This window comes from Opisthorchis viverrini, assembly GCF_000715545.1.
Source record: "Opisthorchis viverrini unplaced genomic scaffold opera_v5_52, whole genome shotgun sequence".
NCBI classification, from domain to species: domain Eukaryota; kingdom Metazoa; phylum Platyhelminthes; class Trematoda; order Opisthorchiida; family Opisthorchiidae; genus Opisthorchis; species Opisthorchis viverrini.
The window spans coordinates 1,145,884-1,165,661 of NW_008751708.1; the positions used below are offsets into that span (position 1 = coordinate 1,145,884).

The following is a 19,778-nucleotide window of genomic DNA, read 5'->3' on the forward strand; positions in this document are numbered from 1 at the left end:
CCACTGGTTCAGCAGTCAACAAACAGTTCAATGGAGCGTAAATACACTCGTTCAGCAAGAAGTCAGCAGGTCGCACCGGAAAATTGTGTATTCGTAACATTAAAACAAACGTCATGATACAATATGTACGACAGTTACAAAGTGTGGTTTAAGTTCAGGAAGAATGGTAAATGTGACAACGGATTACAGACACTACAAAGATGAACCCAGTTAGGTAGGGAAATTGAGCAAACTCACGAATTCCACGCCATTCTGCGTTAAAAAGTAAACTCAATCACAAAGTAAGCAGTGTCTGACAGCGTAGTGATGGTTTTTTTTGACTTTCAGGAGTGGTAACAGAAGTTTTGGATTATTCCAAATTTGGTAGTCCAGTTCAATCTGACATTGGTATGTCTTATAACAAAACTAAAGCTTGTCTTCATGCTTTTCTCTTTCCAGCAGAGGCTGCCCCACAGTACGTGCAGAAAATACAAGAAAACGAATTAGATCAACGACCATGTGAGTTGGGTGACAAAAGCAAACGGAATTGTCACAGTTTACTGAAACTTGTCTTTTCAGTCAGGCCATGAAGGCTGACTTTGATGGCTGCGATTAGTCCACAAGTTTTTGAGCTCACCACTTCTCTCTGTCCGAAATTTAGTGCTTAACTTTCTGTGATTTTCTACTCCAGTTTAGTTCATGTAGTCATATGTGAGCGGTGTAGTAGAGCAAGATGTGTACGGTTGTGCGTATGTTTTAATCTACTTTCCCCAATTCGACTCAAACACCGAATGAACTCTGAACCTTTGTGTATGACAAAAGATCGTAAGCTCACCAGTGGCTCTTGAAGCGGATGTCGTGTCTATATAGCGTGCACTATAATGAAAGCTATGGGACTTTTCTTTTGTATCCCATGATCTCAAATCAAAAGGGCGCTCTAAGATGGGAATTTGCCCTCTTCACTTGATCTTGGAGGCTACTGGCCCGCAGTAAAAAAGAAAAACAAGCAGATTGATGCTCTTGGGTCATGTTATGCGAAAAATGACAGGAAAATAATACCAGGATGCTTTGAAGGACTACTGGTATTGTTTATCTCAACACTCTGTGGAGGTGGTTTGCTTCTCCTTGAACCTCCACTCTGGTAGCATTCAATCTATTATAGCTCACAGAGCTGTCGAAGAGATCTCTAGAGCCCCATAAATAGAGTGCTACGTCAAAAGCTTGTAACTCGCTAGCTCGATTGTCGTATCAACTCAAAAATTAGGTGGCGTTTTTGAAGCACAATCAGTTGAAGACTGTCTAAAACGAGATATTCAACTGGGATTCGGTTGGAGTTCTCACTAGCACCAACTTTATTTGCGACTGTTTACATCATTCAGTTTACATCACACGTAAAGTGGAATTATCAGACAGCCATTGGGCAGAATAGCAGCAGTTACTTTTGCCAAACTTTTCATGAAGTGGAAGCTCCCTTTCTCTAGTGTTCTGGTGTTCACGACACCAGAATCTGGACTAAAAGCTCAAGCTCTGACAATCGAATTCAATCCAAATTTATAAAAGCGAGTCACTGGATTTCAGACATAAGTGACGATAACAAAGACAGTTCGCCGCTTGAGAATGCCGTCACCGGGAGATGCCAAAGTGTGGGCTAGTAGCCATTTGGCAGTAGCATTTTTTCACCAAATCGAATGCAGCGCCAGTTTGGAGATGTAGTTCTATCGAGAGAAATTTTTTCTCGGATAGGGAAAAAACTGCGTAGCCCGAAATTTAACTGCAGCAGGAAAGGCATACTGGATCCAAGATAAGTGCTTCAATCAGAAGTATCTTCCGTGTAGTTTATTTGCCCCTGGAAGAAGAATAAGTCCTTTCCTTCGGACAATCGTGAGTTCGCATCCTGAGTCTGTCGGTTATTTATGTCTTACTATATGTGGTTTATTCACCAGCGTAGACATCGATCGGCATTATTCACACAAATTCATCGAGTATTCTACTGCTCGCAGCGCTCTGAAACAGTTAAAGCGGCGTAAGTGCAAGCATACACATACATACAGAAACGGCTATCATGCGCACCCTGACCCTGAACTCTTCAAACTCCATGACCACACGCATTAGAAATCTCAATTTCCATTCCGGTGTAATCCTTACTGTTATCAAAAGGAGCCAGAGGTGCTTTCACACAGTGCTGAACCAATCGCATTTCCCCCTGCAAGTAAAGCCAACCTGTGCTGAAAAGCCGAGAAACACTGCACAGCTGGTGCACTCTTATTGGGAATCATCAGCTGTGCACATCGCACGAAACCACAGGAAGTCTTGGAGCGAGAACCCCCCGGTCGCTGGCTTGAACACTTAACCGTTCGGCCACAAGCGGCTGATTAGTAGTGTACCTAGCTCGCAAATGGACAGGATGAAGCAGCTGTCTAGTGTTTCTCGGCCTTTCAGCATAGATTGGCTTCAACTACCGGCCAAATCTCTATCGAAATTTTAAGCTTTTCTCACCATACAAAATTCTTTTATCACCAACTTCCCGTCATCAACTCGCCCACGTGAGTGTGCTCATCTCATCGAGTTAGCTGGTTTAAGTAACTCTTGCAACGTCAAAGACTGACCAGAGCAACTTGACACTGCCAGTGGTAAGTAGCACAGGTGCATAGTTCAAGGTTGTGACCGTGATTTGTCCATCGCATTCACTACCCAGCGAACCTCCCAATATGACTCTGCTATAAACACTGGATGAGTGTGCGACAATCGTTATTCTTCTCTGTATCCTATAGCATCTTTATTAGACAAAATTTGTTAGGCTTCTTCAGCAGCAGCACATGAATCGAGAAGGTGGTCCACTTTGATACAAAGAACAACCTATCTGTTACATTTGACGTAACCGGAAAATGGTTATATTATATATGGGGTAGTATTATGGAGCGGGTATATTGTGCAATAGGAATGGCCTTAGATGAAACTTTCTGCCCTTTGGCGGGAGTTTGTAGTAAAAGGATCCCAAGTGCCGTAGTCCCATATTTATTCGAATACGTACACTATCCCGACAATAATAAAAGGCAATTCCTAGAAAACCTACTTCGCATATGAATCTTGTTAGGAAGGCCATTTCTTGATACACACTGATCTGTTGTTGTTCCTCAAACTGTCAGTTATATATCATATTAAAGCAGTCTTTCCGTGTTTCACCTACAGTGGCCTACCTACGCCGACCAGTCGTACTATTCAGCGTGCTGGCTGTCCTTGTCGTGTCAGTACTGATCAACTTGATCTTTTGTATTCGATGTATGCTTATGCGATCTTACATAGGTAAGTCACTTGATCGGCTGTGTCAGGATTTGTGCAATATGAATACCTAATTGATTTCTTCCATGAGGTTGGTTTCAAGAATTCCTGTCCTTATAAAGACCAACATCACAAACACTGTGCTCAAACGGTGCACTGTGTGTTGGTTTTTTTCTCAGGGCTAACTACGAACGGTCAAACACATAGTTTCGCTGGTTCACTTAGCACAGAATATGGGTTCAAAACTGAAATGTCAGAATTTACTGGAGCACACAAGTCTCCGTGCGACGCTGAAGAATTTCGCTTGTATGATGGAAAAAATCCATGTTTAGACCGTAAATGTGAAAAACGTGTTAGGAATAGCGGAGGTAACGAACGAAAGATGCTTGTGTTTACCCTGAACACAGTTGAGTGCGTCCTTGTATCTGGACAGAGAACAATGAAGGATTAAATGTTTTGAAAACCAGGGCAATTCACAGTCGTAAAGCATCATGTGAATTTGACTTTTGGTGCGTCAGCCCGTAGCAAATACAGCGTGAGCATCGTGATATTTCACGTTCACATCATTCTCGTTTGAATAGTTCTTCGGTCATGGTGCAATTCTTTCTCTTGGGTAGCAGAAGTACTAGACTTGAGGTTTTCTCTTGTTAGAGCTCAACAGCAGTGCATTTTGTTGAACATGTGGGGGTTCGGACTCTGAACCTCTGACATGTGAGACGAACCTGTTACCACCACAAAGACAGGAGGACTGGTGTGAACGTGAAACGATCAAACTGACCTGAAGATGTAAAAAATCCATTCAAGATAGTGGTAAATAGCTGAAGGATAGTCAGATATAGTTGGCCCCGAACGAAAAAAATGCTCCATGGCGAACGTCCCAATTGATCGTAATTGAGAAGCGGTACAAATTGGAGGAGAACGAACTCCGTCTATGACACAAGTTTGTTATGATTTACATACATCCGAATCATCTGATAATAATACTCAGAAGACAATGCACCAGTGTTGTGACCGTGCCTCACAACGATTATAACATAAGACACTCTCTCATAAAGTCCTTATTTGCCGTCGACGGACACCGTCACCATTCCACTAAAAACAACCTTTTTACAGAGGCCCCATGAAGCTGTAATACAGACTGTGGTTTGGGTCAAAGCTCTGGCGCGTTGCCAACCATCCTTTGAACAGGTCCACCCAGCTGGATCAAATGCATAGCTGTGTCCTTGTAAACAACCACAGCCTTTAAAAGAGCGCACTTTTAATCTAACATTTAAAGTGATCATACCGGAGCGTGAAATTGAAATTGAAGTTAGGAGGTTGCATTCAGAAACTCATCGTCAATGATAATTTTTCACACATACCCTTTCAAGGGAGACCTAACCACTAGAAGAACTTACGGGAGGCTCATTACAAGTGGTCCCATCTAATGGATCACTTATGTGAAGGAGGGAAATTGTGGTATTTGTGTACCATACAGATAATATTCACCAGTATGTTTGATGAATTGGGCGGCGAGGTTGCGAACTTTTCGTCGCTAACCGATTTGGTATCGTCAGTATTTTGTTTTGAAGTGAAATAGCTCTTCAGTGAAGAATGTCCACGCAGTGGTTAGAATAAATAATGGAATAGTACTCCAAGACCATCTCAGATCGGAATCTAACTACCCTAATTTCTCTGAAGAGGGATGAGTTTTTTTATAGTTCTACTCTGTCCGTCTTTAACGGAAAATCCATATTACCTCAGAAATGCCTGATTTCTGACGTCAGCTACATAAACTAATATGTCTTCTTGAAGTCCGTTCATAGTCCTTTATGGGAAGACATTTTCTATCCCGTACTTCAGATGCGACAATTAACTGGTGGCGAAAGATGATGGTGCTGTACATTGATGTTCACCGCAGGATAGGTGAACGGGCCAAAAACAAATAAAACGACTACTTTCCAGTTTGGGAACTAACAAAAAGTCATCACTCTGAAGAGGATGAGTTTTTTTATAGTTCTACTCTGTCCGTTTTTAACGGAAAATCCATATTACCTCAGAAATGCCTGATTTCTGACGTCAGCTACATAAACTAATATGTCTTCTTGAAGTCCGTTCATAGTCCTTTATGGGAAGACATTTTCTATCCCGTACTTCAGATGCGACAATTAACTGGTGGCGAAAGATGATGGTGCTGTACATTGATGTTCACCGCAGGATAGGTGAACGGGCCAAAAACAAATAAAACGACTACTTTCCAGTTTGGGAACTAACAAAAAGTCATCAAACGCCGGTGACATCCAGCGCATATCGTACATAATGAGATGCAAATCCACTGACTTAGACATACAACTGAAGCAATTTCGCACCACCTGAGCGTTCAGGATGGTTATAATCAGTTTACATGACTCTACCTGTTGATCGCACCGTGCACTTTCTTAGCAGGCCAACCCCCAGTGATAAAGGGTAGTATTTTTAATGATGTGGAGACAATCCTGTTGTTGCTTCTGCAGTACTCCTTCTTGCACCACGGCGAAAAACTTCTTCAACGGGATGCTTCACCGTGATGTTTCATCGGTAATCAATAATCATAGTACCACGTGATTTCTGCACAAGACTTGTGAAATTTTTATCGCATCCGGGTCTTTTTTAACAGATTTCATGAGCGTGGGAGAAAAATTACCCAGCCGGACTGAACTTAATGTTCCAGATAAATTCAACAGTCTTACATCGCCCAACACTCAGCAGTACTGCACCCCTGATTACTAGGACCTAAGAAGATAATGTTTTTTATCTGGTTAACGTAATCAGGAATCGCCAGACACGATAAGCTATCACGACATACCAATACACGGTAAGAAAAACAATGAAAGTAATTCAGAACTCAAGCAGTATTTATTCATCGTGCTTTGATTCACCCTACCATTCAAGCCTGATGCCCTCAGTCGGTAGCCCAACCGTAAAGTGATCCAGCTAATGGCACCGCTTTCGTATTCCAGGCTAACTTACCGGTCCACTGAAGACAATTCGGGTCAGAGAGAGTTCACATGTGTGAGGTTTAGTACTTTAGTTGTAGTGAAGTAATAGTCAGCAAATCTGGATCGATGACATGAGGCATTTTCAACGTTGTATCATTGCCATTATGGTAACCACTATTTAGTTCTGGGTTTCGGGTACCGATGGCAACTGAAGTGAAACAAATTCTGCTCCCCTAAAAATGCTCCTTGATGGCGGAGTTTCTTCAAGGTGAAAGGGAAGTGTTCCCTAGGGGGAAAGTGCTGCTAATCAGGAAATCATCCATTGCGCTTTGTACCAGGGTTTCAACCCTAACACTTGTCATCACATAGGGGCGGAAATTGTGGATAGTCCGTCTTTAAAATAGCCTCAAAGGGACTAAGATCACTTAAAACTAGAACTCATCTCACTTTCGGGCTCAAACTACAAAGCTTGTTTGACTTATTCTGGGGAGGCAAGAAGTGATGGGAAATATACTTGAAAAATGGGGGGAAAAGCAGCTAGTTTTTTCTACATAACTGGAAGTATTTGAACGTGACAGAATGATACTGTACGGTACTGACCTATGGGACAATAGTGTCATATATGTACTAATGAGAACGCCACTGGAACGCTTGGATTGCCAGCACATTCACAAGACCAAAGCACAACATTTTATGACAACTACACTCAGATGCAAATCAATTTGGCAAATATACACTCATTTGCAAACTACTTTGCTTTTTCGAAAGACTCACCTAGAACTCAGCTGAATCTCTCGGTTTTGGCGTTTTCAGGCAACTGAATGTGCTGCACCAGGCAGCCTCATTTTTCAGTCGCTACGATATTCGAGATATCGCGATATAATCTCGTTTGTGGAGTTCTTTAACAAAATGTGATGCACAACGGTTGCCTTATGTTTCAGCTGGTACGATATCTGAGATAGCGCAGTGTGTTTTTATAAAGGAAACTACTCACAAGTTTGCTGAAAACTCTTCGACAACCCACGACCGTTTGCCCCTCTTGGAGCTCATTAGTCAGGCGCAGTCCCCAAGTTCTGTCAACCTTATATCCTACTTGAGGCCGAATGGCATGATGTATCGAAATACATTCATTCGCATACCGATTGGGTTCTGACATGAGACTCACCTGGAACTCAGCCGAATCTCTCGTTTATAGTGTTATTAAGCGACCCTACGAGCAGTGGACTACATCTATACTATACTATTGGTACGATATCTCGACTATCGTACCAATTGAAACCTGAGGTGGCCTTTGTGCAGCACATTCAGTTGCTTAGGAACATCACAGACGAGAGATTCAGCTGGGTTCCAAGTGAGCCTCCCGTCAAAACCTGATTGGCATGCAAAAGAGTGTAGTCCGCTGGTACCCTTTCGTGCTCCCACCGATCTTTTCAAACCAAATTGTTGAGAACATTCTCGTCCTTTCACCTGGTTGTACTATTCATCAGTGCATCATTTGAGTCAGCTAAGCAGTGCAGTTGATTAGGGTGATCTGTTTTACCAGATAACTGACAACTGCACGTTGCTATACCAGAAATTCGTTGGATGGTATACAACACGTCCGTTTTTGTCGGCGTGCACACGCCATTTCGCATATGTGCAACTCTGAGATTTTGAGTCTAGCTCGTGCTTTTCCGGGTACAACGCGCACAAATCGCACTTCACTACTGTAGGAACAATCGATTGAGGCATTGATTGAACCCAATTTGCTATGTCCACATGACCTTAAATGTACGAAATAACCAGGGTGCAAGGTCAGAGCAGGCATTTTCGTAAAGGGCTTCAATCCTTTTCGAGCATGCATCTGAGTTCCGATTGTAAACCGGGATTTTTCACGAATAACTTGCATTACTATAGAGCATAATTAGCAGTTATCTGACAAAAACTCATAGCACCCATTTACTGCACTGACTGGTACGATCTGGTACTATACTTGAGATATCACGGTATCTCACATATTGTACCAACCGAAATATAAGGCGGCCTTTATGCAGTACACTCATTTGAAAAGCATCATAAACAAGAGATTCACGTGAGTCTCCCATTAAAACCAAATTAATTTGCAAGTGAGTGTAATTGTCGAAATCAGTAAAATTTTGGTTCAACTAGAACATGAGGTTGACGGAAACTCGGAGACTACGCCTACCTGATGAGACCCAAGAAGGGCGAAGTCGGTCGTGAGCCGTCGAAGAGCTTTTAGCACCCTTTTTCAAAAGCACAACATTGTTCAGAACGACCCTTACTATAACATGACCAGTGGTGCTGGCTCCAACAACACCCCCTACCTGAGTCACTTGTTTTAGCTACCGTCGACTTTCTAATTCCAGTCCAATTCCAATTTCGACCTACATAGTTATTCAGTTACTCAATATCTCAAAAGTAGCTGATAGCTTTATACATTTCTGCCAGCAGGGACATGCGTAAATAACCCTCCTCTATCTGGAGTTTAGACCTGCAGTCATTAGTGCAACACACCACAGCTATATCTGGCTTTTTGTAGAGACCGTTCTCCCAGCTCAGAAAAACGATGAACGTCCAGTTACTTAACTTTTCGATGCCGTATGCCATCACCCAGTGGCCAAAGATGGAGAAAATAGTTGCAACTATATTGGAACGAAGTACATAGTAATGACTTTCTGTTCTATCTTAGATCATACTTATCTAAAACCTACGGCCGATTCATTCTCATACAGTTGCATCTAGGCACCCAAATATAATGGTAAAGTTTGACAAAGCCGATTCATTTCTCCACAAATCTTCTCTGTGTTCTCCTCCATCTTAGATGCCAATCAAGAAGGCTCCAGTCAGGCAAACTGCCTTGCAGCATGCCTGTGTTTGCCAAAAGAAATGCGGAAGGCTCAGTCAATCCGAATGACCCCCATTTTACCTAGATCCAACTGGGGTATCCAACCAAACCCTAATGGTTCGTACCAAGGATCAGCCCAGCTTATCTACCCGTCACCCACAATGCAGAAAATGCCTATCCTTGTTGGACAGCAATCGCCCAACGAGTTTTCTGGAGTGTCCTTCTATCCAGCTGGTTCCTTGTCTGGAACTTTGAGGAGAGAGCAGCGAATGTTTGGGACACCCTCCCAGATGGAGGCATTCAACAATTCACACATGGCTTATCAGACTACCGGACCAGAGATGGGGGATGCTCTTCAAAGTCTTGTGACACCGCAACAATTGCTTCGGTCTTTGAACGAAGTGGGAGGGGGTGCAAACTACTTACAGCAATACATAAGAGCATCAACTGTTAACGCTCCATCACCCAATCTGAGTCAACGTCTACCTCCAGCTCCTGTGACGAATAATCCATATCAAACACAGAATGCGATCGATGGGTCTGGAACTCCCCAGTACTATGTTAGAATGCCTGCGCCAATGATTGGCAGTCATGTAGTATATGATGACGTGGCCGCTGGGAATTCGAGTTTACTGAACGCCTATTGCCGCAGTCCCAACGGGACTATGGGAGACAATTCTGGAACAGTGCTCCAACTACCAGCACTGTATCAAATGAACCCAGTGAAGACACAACAAACTCCGGAGAGCACTCCACTGTTAGACTCATCACCACACTCACGTTCACGGAAAGAACACGGTAGTATCCAGCAGGTGAACGCGACGAACAACACAGATCCCGTCATCATATCCAAAAGTATACCGAGTTCTGCAGGTGCTTACCTAACACGTCAGGATACAAAACCTTCCCAACAGAGTGACAGCGGTCTCCACAAAGAGACAATAAATGGGATCGATGCCACTCAAATTAAGACCAATACTAACAGCTAGATAGTTGTACAGAAATGATTAAAAATTAATTTTTTCAGGCATTGAACTCGGAATAGTAAACAACCATCATTCATTAAAACTTGTAGAAAGATATCACTTTCCTGCAAGACAATCTCAATCGTATTCCTTCTTATATTCAACTTGTTCTTGACTGCAAGAAATACCTACCAGTGTAATAGATTAATTTTTTTGAATTGCTTTTCGATCAACTCATTGCAAGTTCCAATACTTAAAGCCTGTTTTTATGAACGCTTTTTGTCCACAGCATTCACGATCATATATAAGCAGTCTGACACATTACAAATAATCGTCAGCTTCAAGTGCATCGTTTATTTTTTTGATCCATCGATTAATAGATAAGTTGTATGAAATATAAAGGGTTATTGATAGATCAGTTAGGGTAGATAATGCATTTGATGGTCAAACTGTTTGTTTGGCCTGGCAGTCATGTCCCGATAACTTAGTCACCATCAGACATCAGTGAGTATTTTGGTAGCGGCGGTTTTGTGCCCGTGTTTAAGCACACTCTGTTGGCACGTTTTAACAGTCCGCTCCGTTGGGGGGAAGGTAAGTCAGTTCGGGCTATAAACGATCGACTTTAAGATGACCTTTGAGACGGACGTCTCCGATGTACCAAGCGAGAAGCACAGCCCAACTGTGCAACTGGTTCATCTGTCTGGCCAGCTGAAAAAACCTGGCCATCTCTCTCAAGCCCTTCCGGAGGGAGGTAAAAGTAACATCTCCGCAGAGGGATCATATGCAAAACAAGAAGTTGACCAAAGACGGCACTGGCCTCGGGCTATTCAGGCTAAGCCAGTATCTCTCTGACCGCTGCCTCGCTCAAATCACTCCCAGCACCTGCAAACAACAGCAGGGCCTAATTTCCAAAAGACGGAGGCGTAGTACTGAGTCAAACCAAATGCAAGACCAGAGGGCTTTGGTAGACAGAGGTTGTTGCCTAATCAAGCATGCCAGTGCTCCTAACAGGAAGTTTTAAGAGAGTTTTGTAGTTACAGAAGAGAAATTTCTATAGAAAAATCGTATCAAGATTCAAACGTGACTCAAGGCGTTGGTTCGTCAAGAAAAGTATGGGATATACTATCGGAGCAGAATAGTAGCTTAGTATAGTGTCTGAAGGCGATGCAGTAAGCTTTTAAAAGCATAGAAAAAATCGCATCAAGATTCAAACGTGACTCAATGCGTTGGTTAGTCAAGAGAAGTATCGGATATATTATCGGAGCAAAATAGTAGCTTAGTATAGTATCTGAAGGCGATGCAGTAAGCTTTTAAAAGGACATAAAAACGGGGGATGAGCGGTAGAAAATGACGAGTAACGCAGTAAAAGCTTTGAGCGCTCAGAAAGACTTGCCTATGGTAAAAAAAATGTCTGCTAAAAACCATCGTCGGATCTTTTAAAATAGCTACATGATACCGCTGCAACAAATCCGATGAAAAATTAACTCTTAGATAGTAAGTGCGTACTATCTGTGCTAAGGGCAACCAATGATGACTGGTAGAGATCGGATGAGTCGTAAATACTGCAGGTCTTCCCTACATTCAAGTGGGAACGCAATCTCAACGTTCGATTCGAATTATAGAAAAGGCTTTACAACCGAGACAGATGGCATCGTTATTCCGATGACGCAGCAAGGAAACAGGCTCCGCCAATTGTTCACATGTTTTGTTGTGATGCCAGAAGCGTCAAGCTAGAGAGTTCGTGCACAGTGTGGAGTAGAAGAGGTTACATGACGCAGGCCACGTTCGCCTACAAAACTAAGTGATCTACTACCGGTCCATCATGCTACTCACAGTAATTGGAGTAGTTAGTGGAAGAATAGATCCACGCCTGTGGATCCCAACACACTTGCCTTCACATCTTGTGTGGTAGACCATGAAAAAGCTTAAACAAACACTCGATTATTTACGGACACAAACAACAGGTGATACGCTGGAGGGAATATCTGAGTTGGTATATTGCCACAGAACTTTCTTATTATCACATTAAATGTCAACGGATATATCCATCCATCTGAAAGTACATGAAACCAAATGCAAGTAAAGCGTGAAAAACGAATTTAGGACAATGGAGGTGTTCTAAGTTCCAAAAAGTCCATTAATAGGAGGCTTTTCGTGTTTATTGGTGGGCATAGATGAGCCGGTCACGCAACCTTTTGGTCACCGGATTCAGACTGTTAGCTAAGAGACAGCGCATCCACTGACCGATCTGCAAAACAGCTGGATTTCACTCTCAGTGTGCTTTTCACTCTAGCAATCGTTCGCGCGACCGATGCACGAACACACACCATTGGGTCAGGTCACATCATACCGGAAAAAACGCGAAGTGTCGAAGATAGTCTCCTCAATTCGGTCTAGAAGTTTCCAAAAGCCTGCTACTAATCTAGATACACCAACTGTTATTTTTCTACGCATCCATTTCTTCCCTGTAACACTGCAATTTCTATCCAGCTGGGAATTCTACCTTGTCTGAGAATCCCTCGTTTGGCCTCTACTTCGACCTTTTTTGTATCTGACTGCCAGGAACTAACTACATAATTGTTCCCAAGTCCTCCCTGTCGTCACACAGGATGTGCTCACAAGACCTGGTGAGCCGTAGTGGAAAGAAATTCGTGTGGCAATTTTGGGGTTTTGCGGAATAGATATTTTTGTTCATAGCCACACCACTCTCGTTTGAACGGTCGTGTTCCTGTTCTGGCGTGATTATTCCGGTGAGGCCACACCAAAGGGAAGCACTGGACTCAAGTTTCACTCTTATTAGAGCTCATCAGCCGTGCATATCCAATGGCCGTGCCGGGATTTGAACCCTGGACATCTGACATGCTCTAATAAGAGCGAAATTCGTGTTGGTTTACTTTTATAGGATTGACCACTTTATAAAGATCCCTTCATTGACGGTCTCACAGTAGTCAAGCCCAAGTTTATACTACAAGTTTACTGCCGTCCGTGGTGGTGAGCGTTGCTCAGGTATCAATTTCAAACGACAACATTTCATTTACGGCATCGTTATGCTACATTTCTAAGCAGTTTCCGTTTCTGGTGGGTAAAGCAGTCCTAGAAGGGCGGATGAAGGGAATCTATGTAGAGGTGAAGCAAACTTGATGATGATTTTTCGCTGGAGCGAGCTCTATGTAGAGGTGAAGCAAACTTGATGATTTTTCGCCGGAGCCAGTTGGCTTGTTCGGTGGTGAAGCACAGTATTCCCATTTCCATTCAAGACAAATGGATTTCCTAATGGGCTTTGGAAACTCTTTTTACAAATACCATAAACATGCAGAAAGTCTACAATCCGTATTAGACACAGGCCCTATCTAGTCAGTTTATTAGTGACCTCGAGAGCTGGGTCTGTTCCACTTCAATTTACCTGGGTCATCTTACAGGGGACACTATATAATGAAGGCACTAAATTTCCAGGGCCTTTTAGTTTCGGGACTCCCTCCGCTCAAACGTTAATCAGTTATTCTATAAGAGAACAATATAGTGTCTCGAGGATATAACCTCTCAAGATTTAGTGTGCCTCAATAAAGCGACCAGTGAACATGGAATTTTTGAAGGTTTGGAGTTTCAAAGTAAAGAAAAGTGTTTCATGCGCAATAACCGTAGACCGAGTTACATTATTCTTCCTTATAAAAAAAGCACACTGTATGCACAAATACACATTTTATATCACACTGGATCAATGCTCCTTTGTTCTCCACCGGTAAGAGCGAGTCAAACTGGATACCATCAAACCAGTGACCAAAGCGGTGCGAGTACCGAAAGTGGTGCATAGGCTATCCAAATGCATTTCGATGGACACACGGCTGCATACGTCAGTATGCGCAATCAATCACTGGAAGGTCTGTTGGCTCAGTTTCAACGGGTACTTGTTTCTTATAGCACTCCATGTCACATGATGTACGTGTCACCAGCTCTCCACATCATCTCATCCCTTCCCATTCTACTCTCCATCCACCCAACTATATTCAACTAAGTCTGGTATCACTGTGGTTGCACAATCATCGTTTGCAAACTATGTGACGCGGACACTGAAGATAAAAAGAATACGAACTGGTTCATTGTTATGCTTTATGGTACAACGAACTGAAGATGGTAAGTTCTAGTTGCGGATGAGCAATCTTCCAGAAATATTAAATGCTTTGAATATGTGGATGTCATAACGGTGGAAATACACCAGATTAGGAAGAATTATCCCAGTGCTTTACTCGGACAAATCCAACTTCGGAAAATCACAAAAGTTCCCCAGATAGGCGAGGAGTTTAAGCGGAGATTTTACTCTGCAACTAGAGTCGATCGTTGCTGAAAAGCTGAGATGCACTGTACACTTCCTTGTTGGGAACCGTCGGTAGTGCCCACTTCACGATTCGAATCCGCGGTCATCCGGTTAGTATGTGGAGGGTATGCCGTTCGCCCATGAGCTTGATTAACTCGCACTTAGACAACCGCAAGTGTTTGCCCGAGAGCTCTGGGTGGTTCTTCAGCTTACATGTGAGGAAAAACCTCCGACATTGTGGAAAAGATATCAGACTCATTCTTCATTTTAATTCTCGCAAGCTACCTAATCTTCGAAAATTCCTCTGCAAAAGGACGCATGAACCCCCGGAAATTGGAAATACCCTTGGAGCCGATTAAGAAGTTATCGTCCTTGGAAAAGTTTGGGAAACAGTCGATAGATTCATTGCTTTCGACACAAAACTCTCGTCAGGCCAAGTGACCAGATCACAAGGTTGGTCCAGATTTAACGTGGAAGAAGCATCCGGCTAAATTAGGCTAGATCGGTGTTACGTGTCTGCTAGAGGATTTTGTGTGTTAGAGTGGGCCAGCAAGACCGATGGGGAACATACATGGATTTGGGTTCAGCTTAGGGTTTGGTGTTCCCGGTTCGCTTCACATGGGTTCCCCCTCTTGGACGCCGTTTACACTTTTCATCTGTCTACGCGGACGAACTAGTGCAACGATAGTTGTGTAAGAGAGGGAGGTATCTATACACTTTTTTCCGGTTGGGATTTCTAACCCTCTTTCTCCTAGTGATTCAACGTATATCGACGACCCCATACCGTCATATGTCAACTCGACTTGTGTGAGACCGCTCTATCCTACTCACACTGGGATTCTTGGTGACATCGACTCCCTTGGCTATCAGCCGCCATGTTATGAATCGCAGTAGCCGTCTTTAAACTTCCACATTCTCCAGATTTATTCGATGTCCAGAGTCCAACGCATGTACCGCCATCGCTAAATCTTTGACTGACATTTGGTATTCTTCCGCATTCCTCGAGGTTTGTTTGTCCTTCTCTTCTGCTCGCCAATTCCGGCATGCAGTTCTCTGGCTGTTTGTCCTATGTAAGTCCTAGTGTAATCGTTGCATTTAATTTTGTGCGCACAGCCACTAGTCATTTCGACCGGAGGGATCATTCAGCTGCAGTGAAACTGTGCATAAAGTTTTTTTCTTTCTGGAACGCTACTCGAATATTTACAATGCTCAGCAGTCTTCGAATAACCTCCGACGTCTGTTTTATATGGAATGACTGCTGTGCCCTTCCATTCCTCTTTGGGTCTTGAAATTGGAGCCAATATCATTCTAACTTGTTGCCTATTTCCTGAATTCTGTTGGTAATCTTGATTTGAGCTGCTGTTTGGTCAACCTCTTTCGTGCACAGCGCTCTGGTCCGAATAAAAAATGATGAGACAATGCTGACATACACGGGATTTGGGTGTCCTGATGAGTAATCTAAGATGGTTCATGTGTGTGTTGGTTTCTGGTAGATAGTATTTTTCAATTTTCAACCATTCTTATGTCATACAGTCCAGCGAGGGCAGTGTGCCCGAGGTGGATTCTTTCTCCGTACTAAACTAGGTAGGGGGGTTCAAACTATTGAGATAATCATGAAAGTTTTAGACCTCATTACGTGTGACTACAACAAAGGTACCGTTAACACAACGCCAGAAAATTCTCGGCGAACGACAATATTAGCCCAAGGCCGTTTGTTCAAAACCCCCCATAAACTCTTAGCTAGAACTGGGGATATTAAAGCTCCCATCGCAAAACCTTGTTCTTGTGAGTAAACGGCTGTGTCAAAAGCGAACTACTCAAGATTTAAACGCACCCTTATGTCCTCAACTGCTTCATCCACCGAATGCTCTGTCCGTTCCTTAACTGTCGCGTCTGCTCGTAAAAACTCCTTGGTTACCTCCTAAGCATCTTCCCTGGGGATGTTTATGTACATTGAGACATCGTCAAAACTCACGTGGACTTTGCCTATCACCAAAGCGAATACTGCGACTTTATTGGTGAAGTCAAGCAAGTCCCTAATGAAGGTACTTGATCACCTCGTAAGTGATACTGCGATAACAGAAAAAATTTGGCTAGTTCTTGTGGTGGCAAGCCCAGTGCATCCACTATTGGTCTAATCGGTACGCCTGCCTTGTGGATTTTTGGCAGTCTGTAGAGTCGTGGTTGAATCGTACTTTTTGAGCACAACTGTACCACTTACCCTGCCCAACAACCGGGGGCTCCAAATACTGCACAATCACAGAGGACAGCTTCGAATACAATGAGGTAGGTTCAGATTATTGTCAATTCGAGGGCAGATAAAGGTAAAGCCACAGTAGTAATGAACAAGAGCGACTATCTTCAAATCAGGATCTCGCCGATGGACCCTATCGACAAATTACTGATGAAAATGTTACTTCAATACTGAATAAGGTTGAAGCTGGAAGATTTTCAAGATCCACAATATATCATTTAGGGCACGTGAGTGGATGGAGCTGGTTGTATGACGCTTGAATCGATAGAGGGATTTCAAAAATTGCATGCCTTCGACAAAGTAATGAATACCTCGAGAGGCGACGCCGAATCAGAACGTTCTAGTACAGCAAGTTCAACCTTAAGTGAGGAAAGTGAAAGGAACATTGGGGCTACCACAAACAGCAATATAAGGTCGGAGGATCTTTATCTTTTGTGTTCGAAAGACTGGGCTAAAGAAGCGCGAATTAATTTGTCAGTACTCAGCGACAGACAGAATTTCACATACAACCTACTACTAAGTGAATTTTCTGCCTTAGGCACTCTGGAGGACCATATACGGAGTTGGAGGAAACTGCTCATGGTGGATCGAAGTCGAGACAAAATCGACGCAGGTTTGTTCGAAACCGAACTGATATCTGATTTATGTACTTTATTGGAACAAATGTTTTGTGAAAAACTCCAGTTAGATATGCAATATGATCGATTGGTTGACGAGAATATGTGGCTGAGCGAACAGCGAGACATACTCAAAGAACGTCTGAACAAGCTGAACGACAACTTACGCGACGTCGAGGCTGAAAGGAATGTACAACAGTTTATCTATAAGATGCGCCACAGAGAGCAAGAAGCGCCCCAGACAAAGTTACAGCTGATGGAACATGAAGTGGATGAAAGTGGCTGCATTTCCGAGTTGATATCCACCGAAATGAAAGGTGTATATCAGTTGGCAGTGAAGTACATCGCAGAGGGGCGTCTAGACGTGGCTGTTGCCATGTGTACAAAACTACTGCGTGATCCATCCAGAACCCATCGTCTGAGTCCGTTTGACCATGGAGTCATAAATTTCCTTCTGGGGATCATACTTGGTCAGAAGGGTAGACTAAAGGAATCGATGACTAATATGGAAGATGCGTTAGAAACTTTCGAGATGGAGGTAGGCTGTGAACATCCATGTTTGAGTGGTGTACTTGCACGGTTGGCAGAGGGAAGTTTGGAAATGAATAACTACAAGGAGGCGGAAAACTACCTGCAAAGAGCCCTGACTATCAAACGAAAGTCGCTTGGTGAAAACCACGATGAAGTAATCAAAATGCAAGTGGATCTATGTAAGGCCTTAGTTCAGTCAGAGAAGAACCAGGAAGCAGTCGATCTCAGCCAACGGACTCTGAATATCTTGATGACGAAGTATCAGCCAAACGATCCCATGGTGATAAAAACTAAGACGCTACTGAGTAGGGCTCAGTTTAACCTGAACCAGATAGATGAGTCTCATGACAGAGTAAAATCAGTGCTAAAGGAGTGTTTTGCCAGATCAGAGGGGCGAACAGTTGTTGACCTGATGGAAGCTCCACCGATGGAAAAGCAACTGACTCAGATAGATTTGTGTAGTTTATATGACAGACTGGAAAACAAACAAGAGGTGGATTTACTGCAATTGCTACGAGATATCTACAAGGCACAGGGAAACCAGGAGGCTTTTACACAACTTGGTTATCTATTGGATATTCGTCTTTAAACGGTGTTTACACAACCTGTAATGCATTGCAATACAGCACATTTATACGACAGCATGAACAAGGTCACCTAACTCAGTCAAGGCGGCCAAGCAATAGCTCAGACGAACAGTAAATGTTAACACGGCTGTACACATGGAATCCCCCTGAAACAGACTAGCACCCTAGAGAGAAGTGTAAGGTAATCGGCATCTTATGGAAACTCCTAAAAGTTACCACTTAGTCCGGGAGGCTGATGCACATGGGGTCACACTGGAACCGGCATTTCGTCAGACAATGGCGAAAATTTACCTGTTAATTTAGCTTCTCTGGGGGAAACTTCTCCGGAGTGTTCGAGAATGTTTCAATCAGACAGCGGGTGACAAATGGTCGTATCGCATGATTTCTGCACTGGTTTGCTGAAAATTCATGTGCACAGAAGTCATTTTCATCATATTTCATGAGAGTAGGATGGAATTACCCATTTCGTCTGGAATGAGTGCTCCAGATATTTAGCGTTCATCTACCGTGATTTAAATATACCATTGCAACAAGATGAACTCGCACAGGAGTCGGCTGATCCTATCATCTAGATTATGAGAAACGTGCTTTTAATACAGAGCTAACATTTGAAAATGAATAGTTGGCAGCTCTAAGTAATACTTTCCAAAAATTTCAGCAAATTTTGTATCAGTATGGGAGATTCTTGATTTTCCCGAAATATCAACTCGTTTATCAGTCACCGACACCATTAGATAATAAGTGAGGTTGTAGTTAGAGTCATAATTTCTACGTAAAACGAGAAGTCGATTCGAGTTAGTTATTGCTGCGTGTATAAATTGTAGCAAATGTTTGTTATATCCGTCTCGTAGCAGCAGACAGGTACTTCGCCGTAAATGAGGTCAAACTTTTTTAGAAAACGACTTCGTAGCTGGAGAAAAGGTCGGCTGAATCAGCATATACCAGCCAATCTTTACTTGCATTTTACTATACAGTGTCCCCTCCTCGTGTGCGCAATCTACGAAATCTCCAAAGCTTATCATCGACCGAAGTACTCTTTCTGTTCGGAGGGTAACAAGTATGAGCTGAATCACAAAGTTTCCACAGAGGTAGTGAGATTCCACCTGCATCCGAGAATTTTTCGAAGGCTTTTATGAAAGCGGGGTGGAATTTTTCGTTCCGTCTGGGGGTGGACCTTCAAGATAATTAAGGCACATGCATATCCGTGATGCTCAATTACTGACATGATATGGTGAGCCTGTGCCACGGTCATCAGCCCCGTAACTCAGGTTATCAGGAAATAGTGCTATTTCCAACTAGCTCAAGCTAAATAAACCATGGTAACCTAAACGTAGCACACTACACATAAGGTTGCTGAAAGCTTTCCATGTGTAGATGAACGTATTTGTCGAAATAATAGCAATTATTCGACAGTACCATGCCCTCCGAGGAAAGACAGGTTGCCCACGGACT

The 19,778-nt window shown here is 43.1% G+C and overlaps 2 protein-coding genes across 2 annotated transcripts in view; both read left to right on the forward strand.

Annotated features, from left to right (window-relative positions):
• The window catches only part of T265_13286 (hypothetical protein), a gene marked incomplete at both ends in the record, with an annotated part of 28,795 nt that extends 25,513 nt beyond the window's left edge, over positions 1-3,282 (forward strand). The window contains 2 exons of the mRNA XM_009168127.1: positions 439-498; positions 3,169-3,282. Coding sequence (XP_009166391.1) covers positions 439-498; positions 3,169-3,281 — 173 coding nt within the window. The remainder of the gene's footprint in view (positions 1-438; positions 499-3,168) is intronic.
• Positions 3,283-16,894: 13,612 nt separating this feature from the next.
• Positions 16,895-18,328, forward strand: T265_03585 (hypothetical protein; the record flags this gene model as incomplete). Its single annotated transcript, XM_009168104.1, has 1 exon — positions 16,895-18,328. The coding sequence occupies one exon, from the start codon at positions 16,895-16,897 to the stop codon at positions 18,326-18,328; it is 1,434 nt and encodes a 477-aa protein (XP_009166368.1).
• Positions 18,329-19,778: the final 1,450 nt, after the last annotated feature.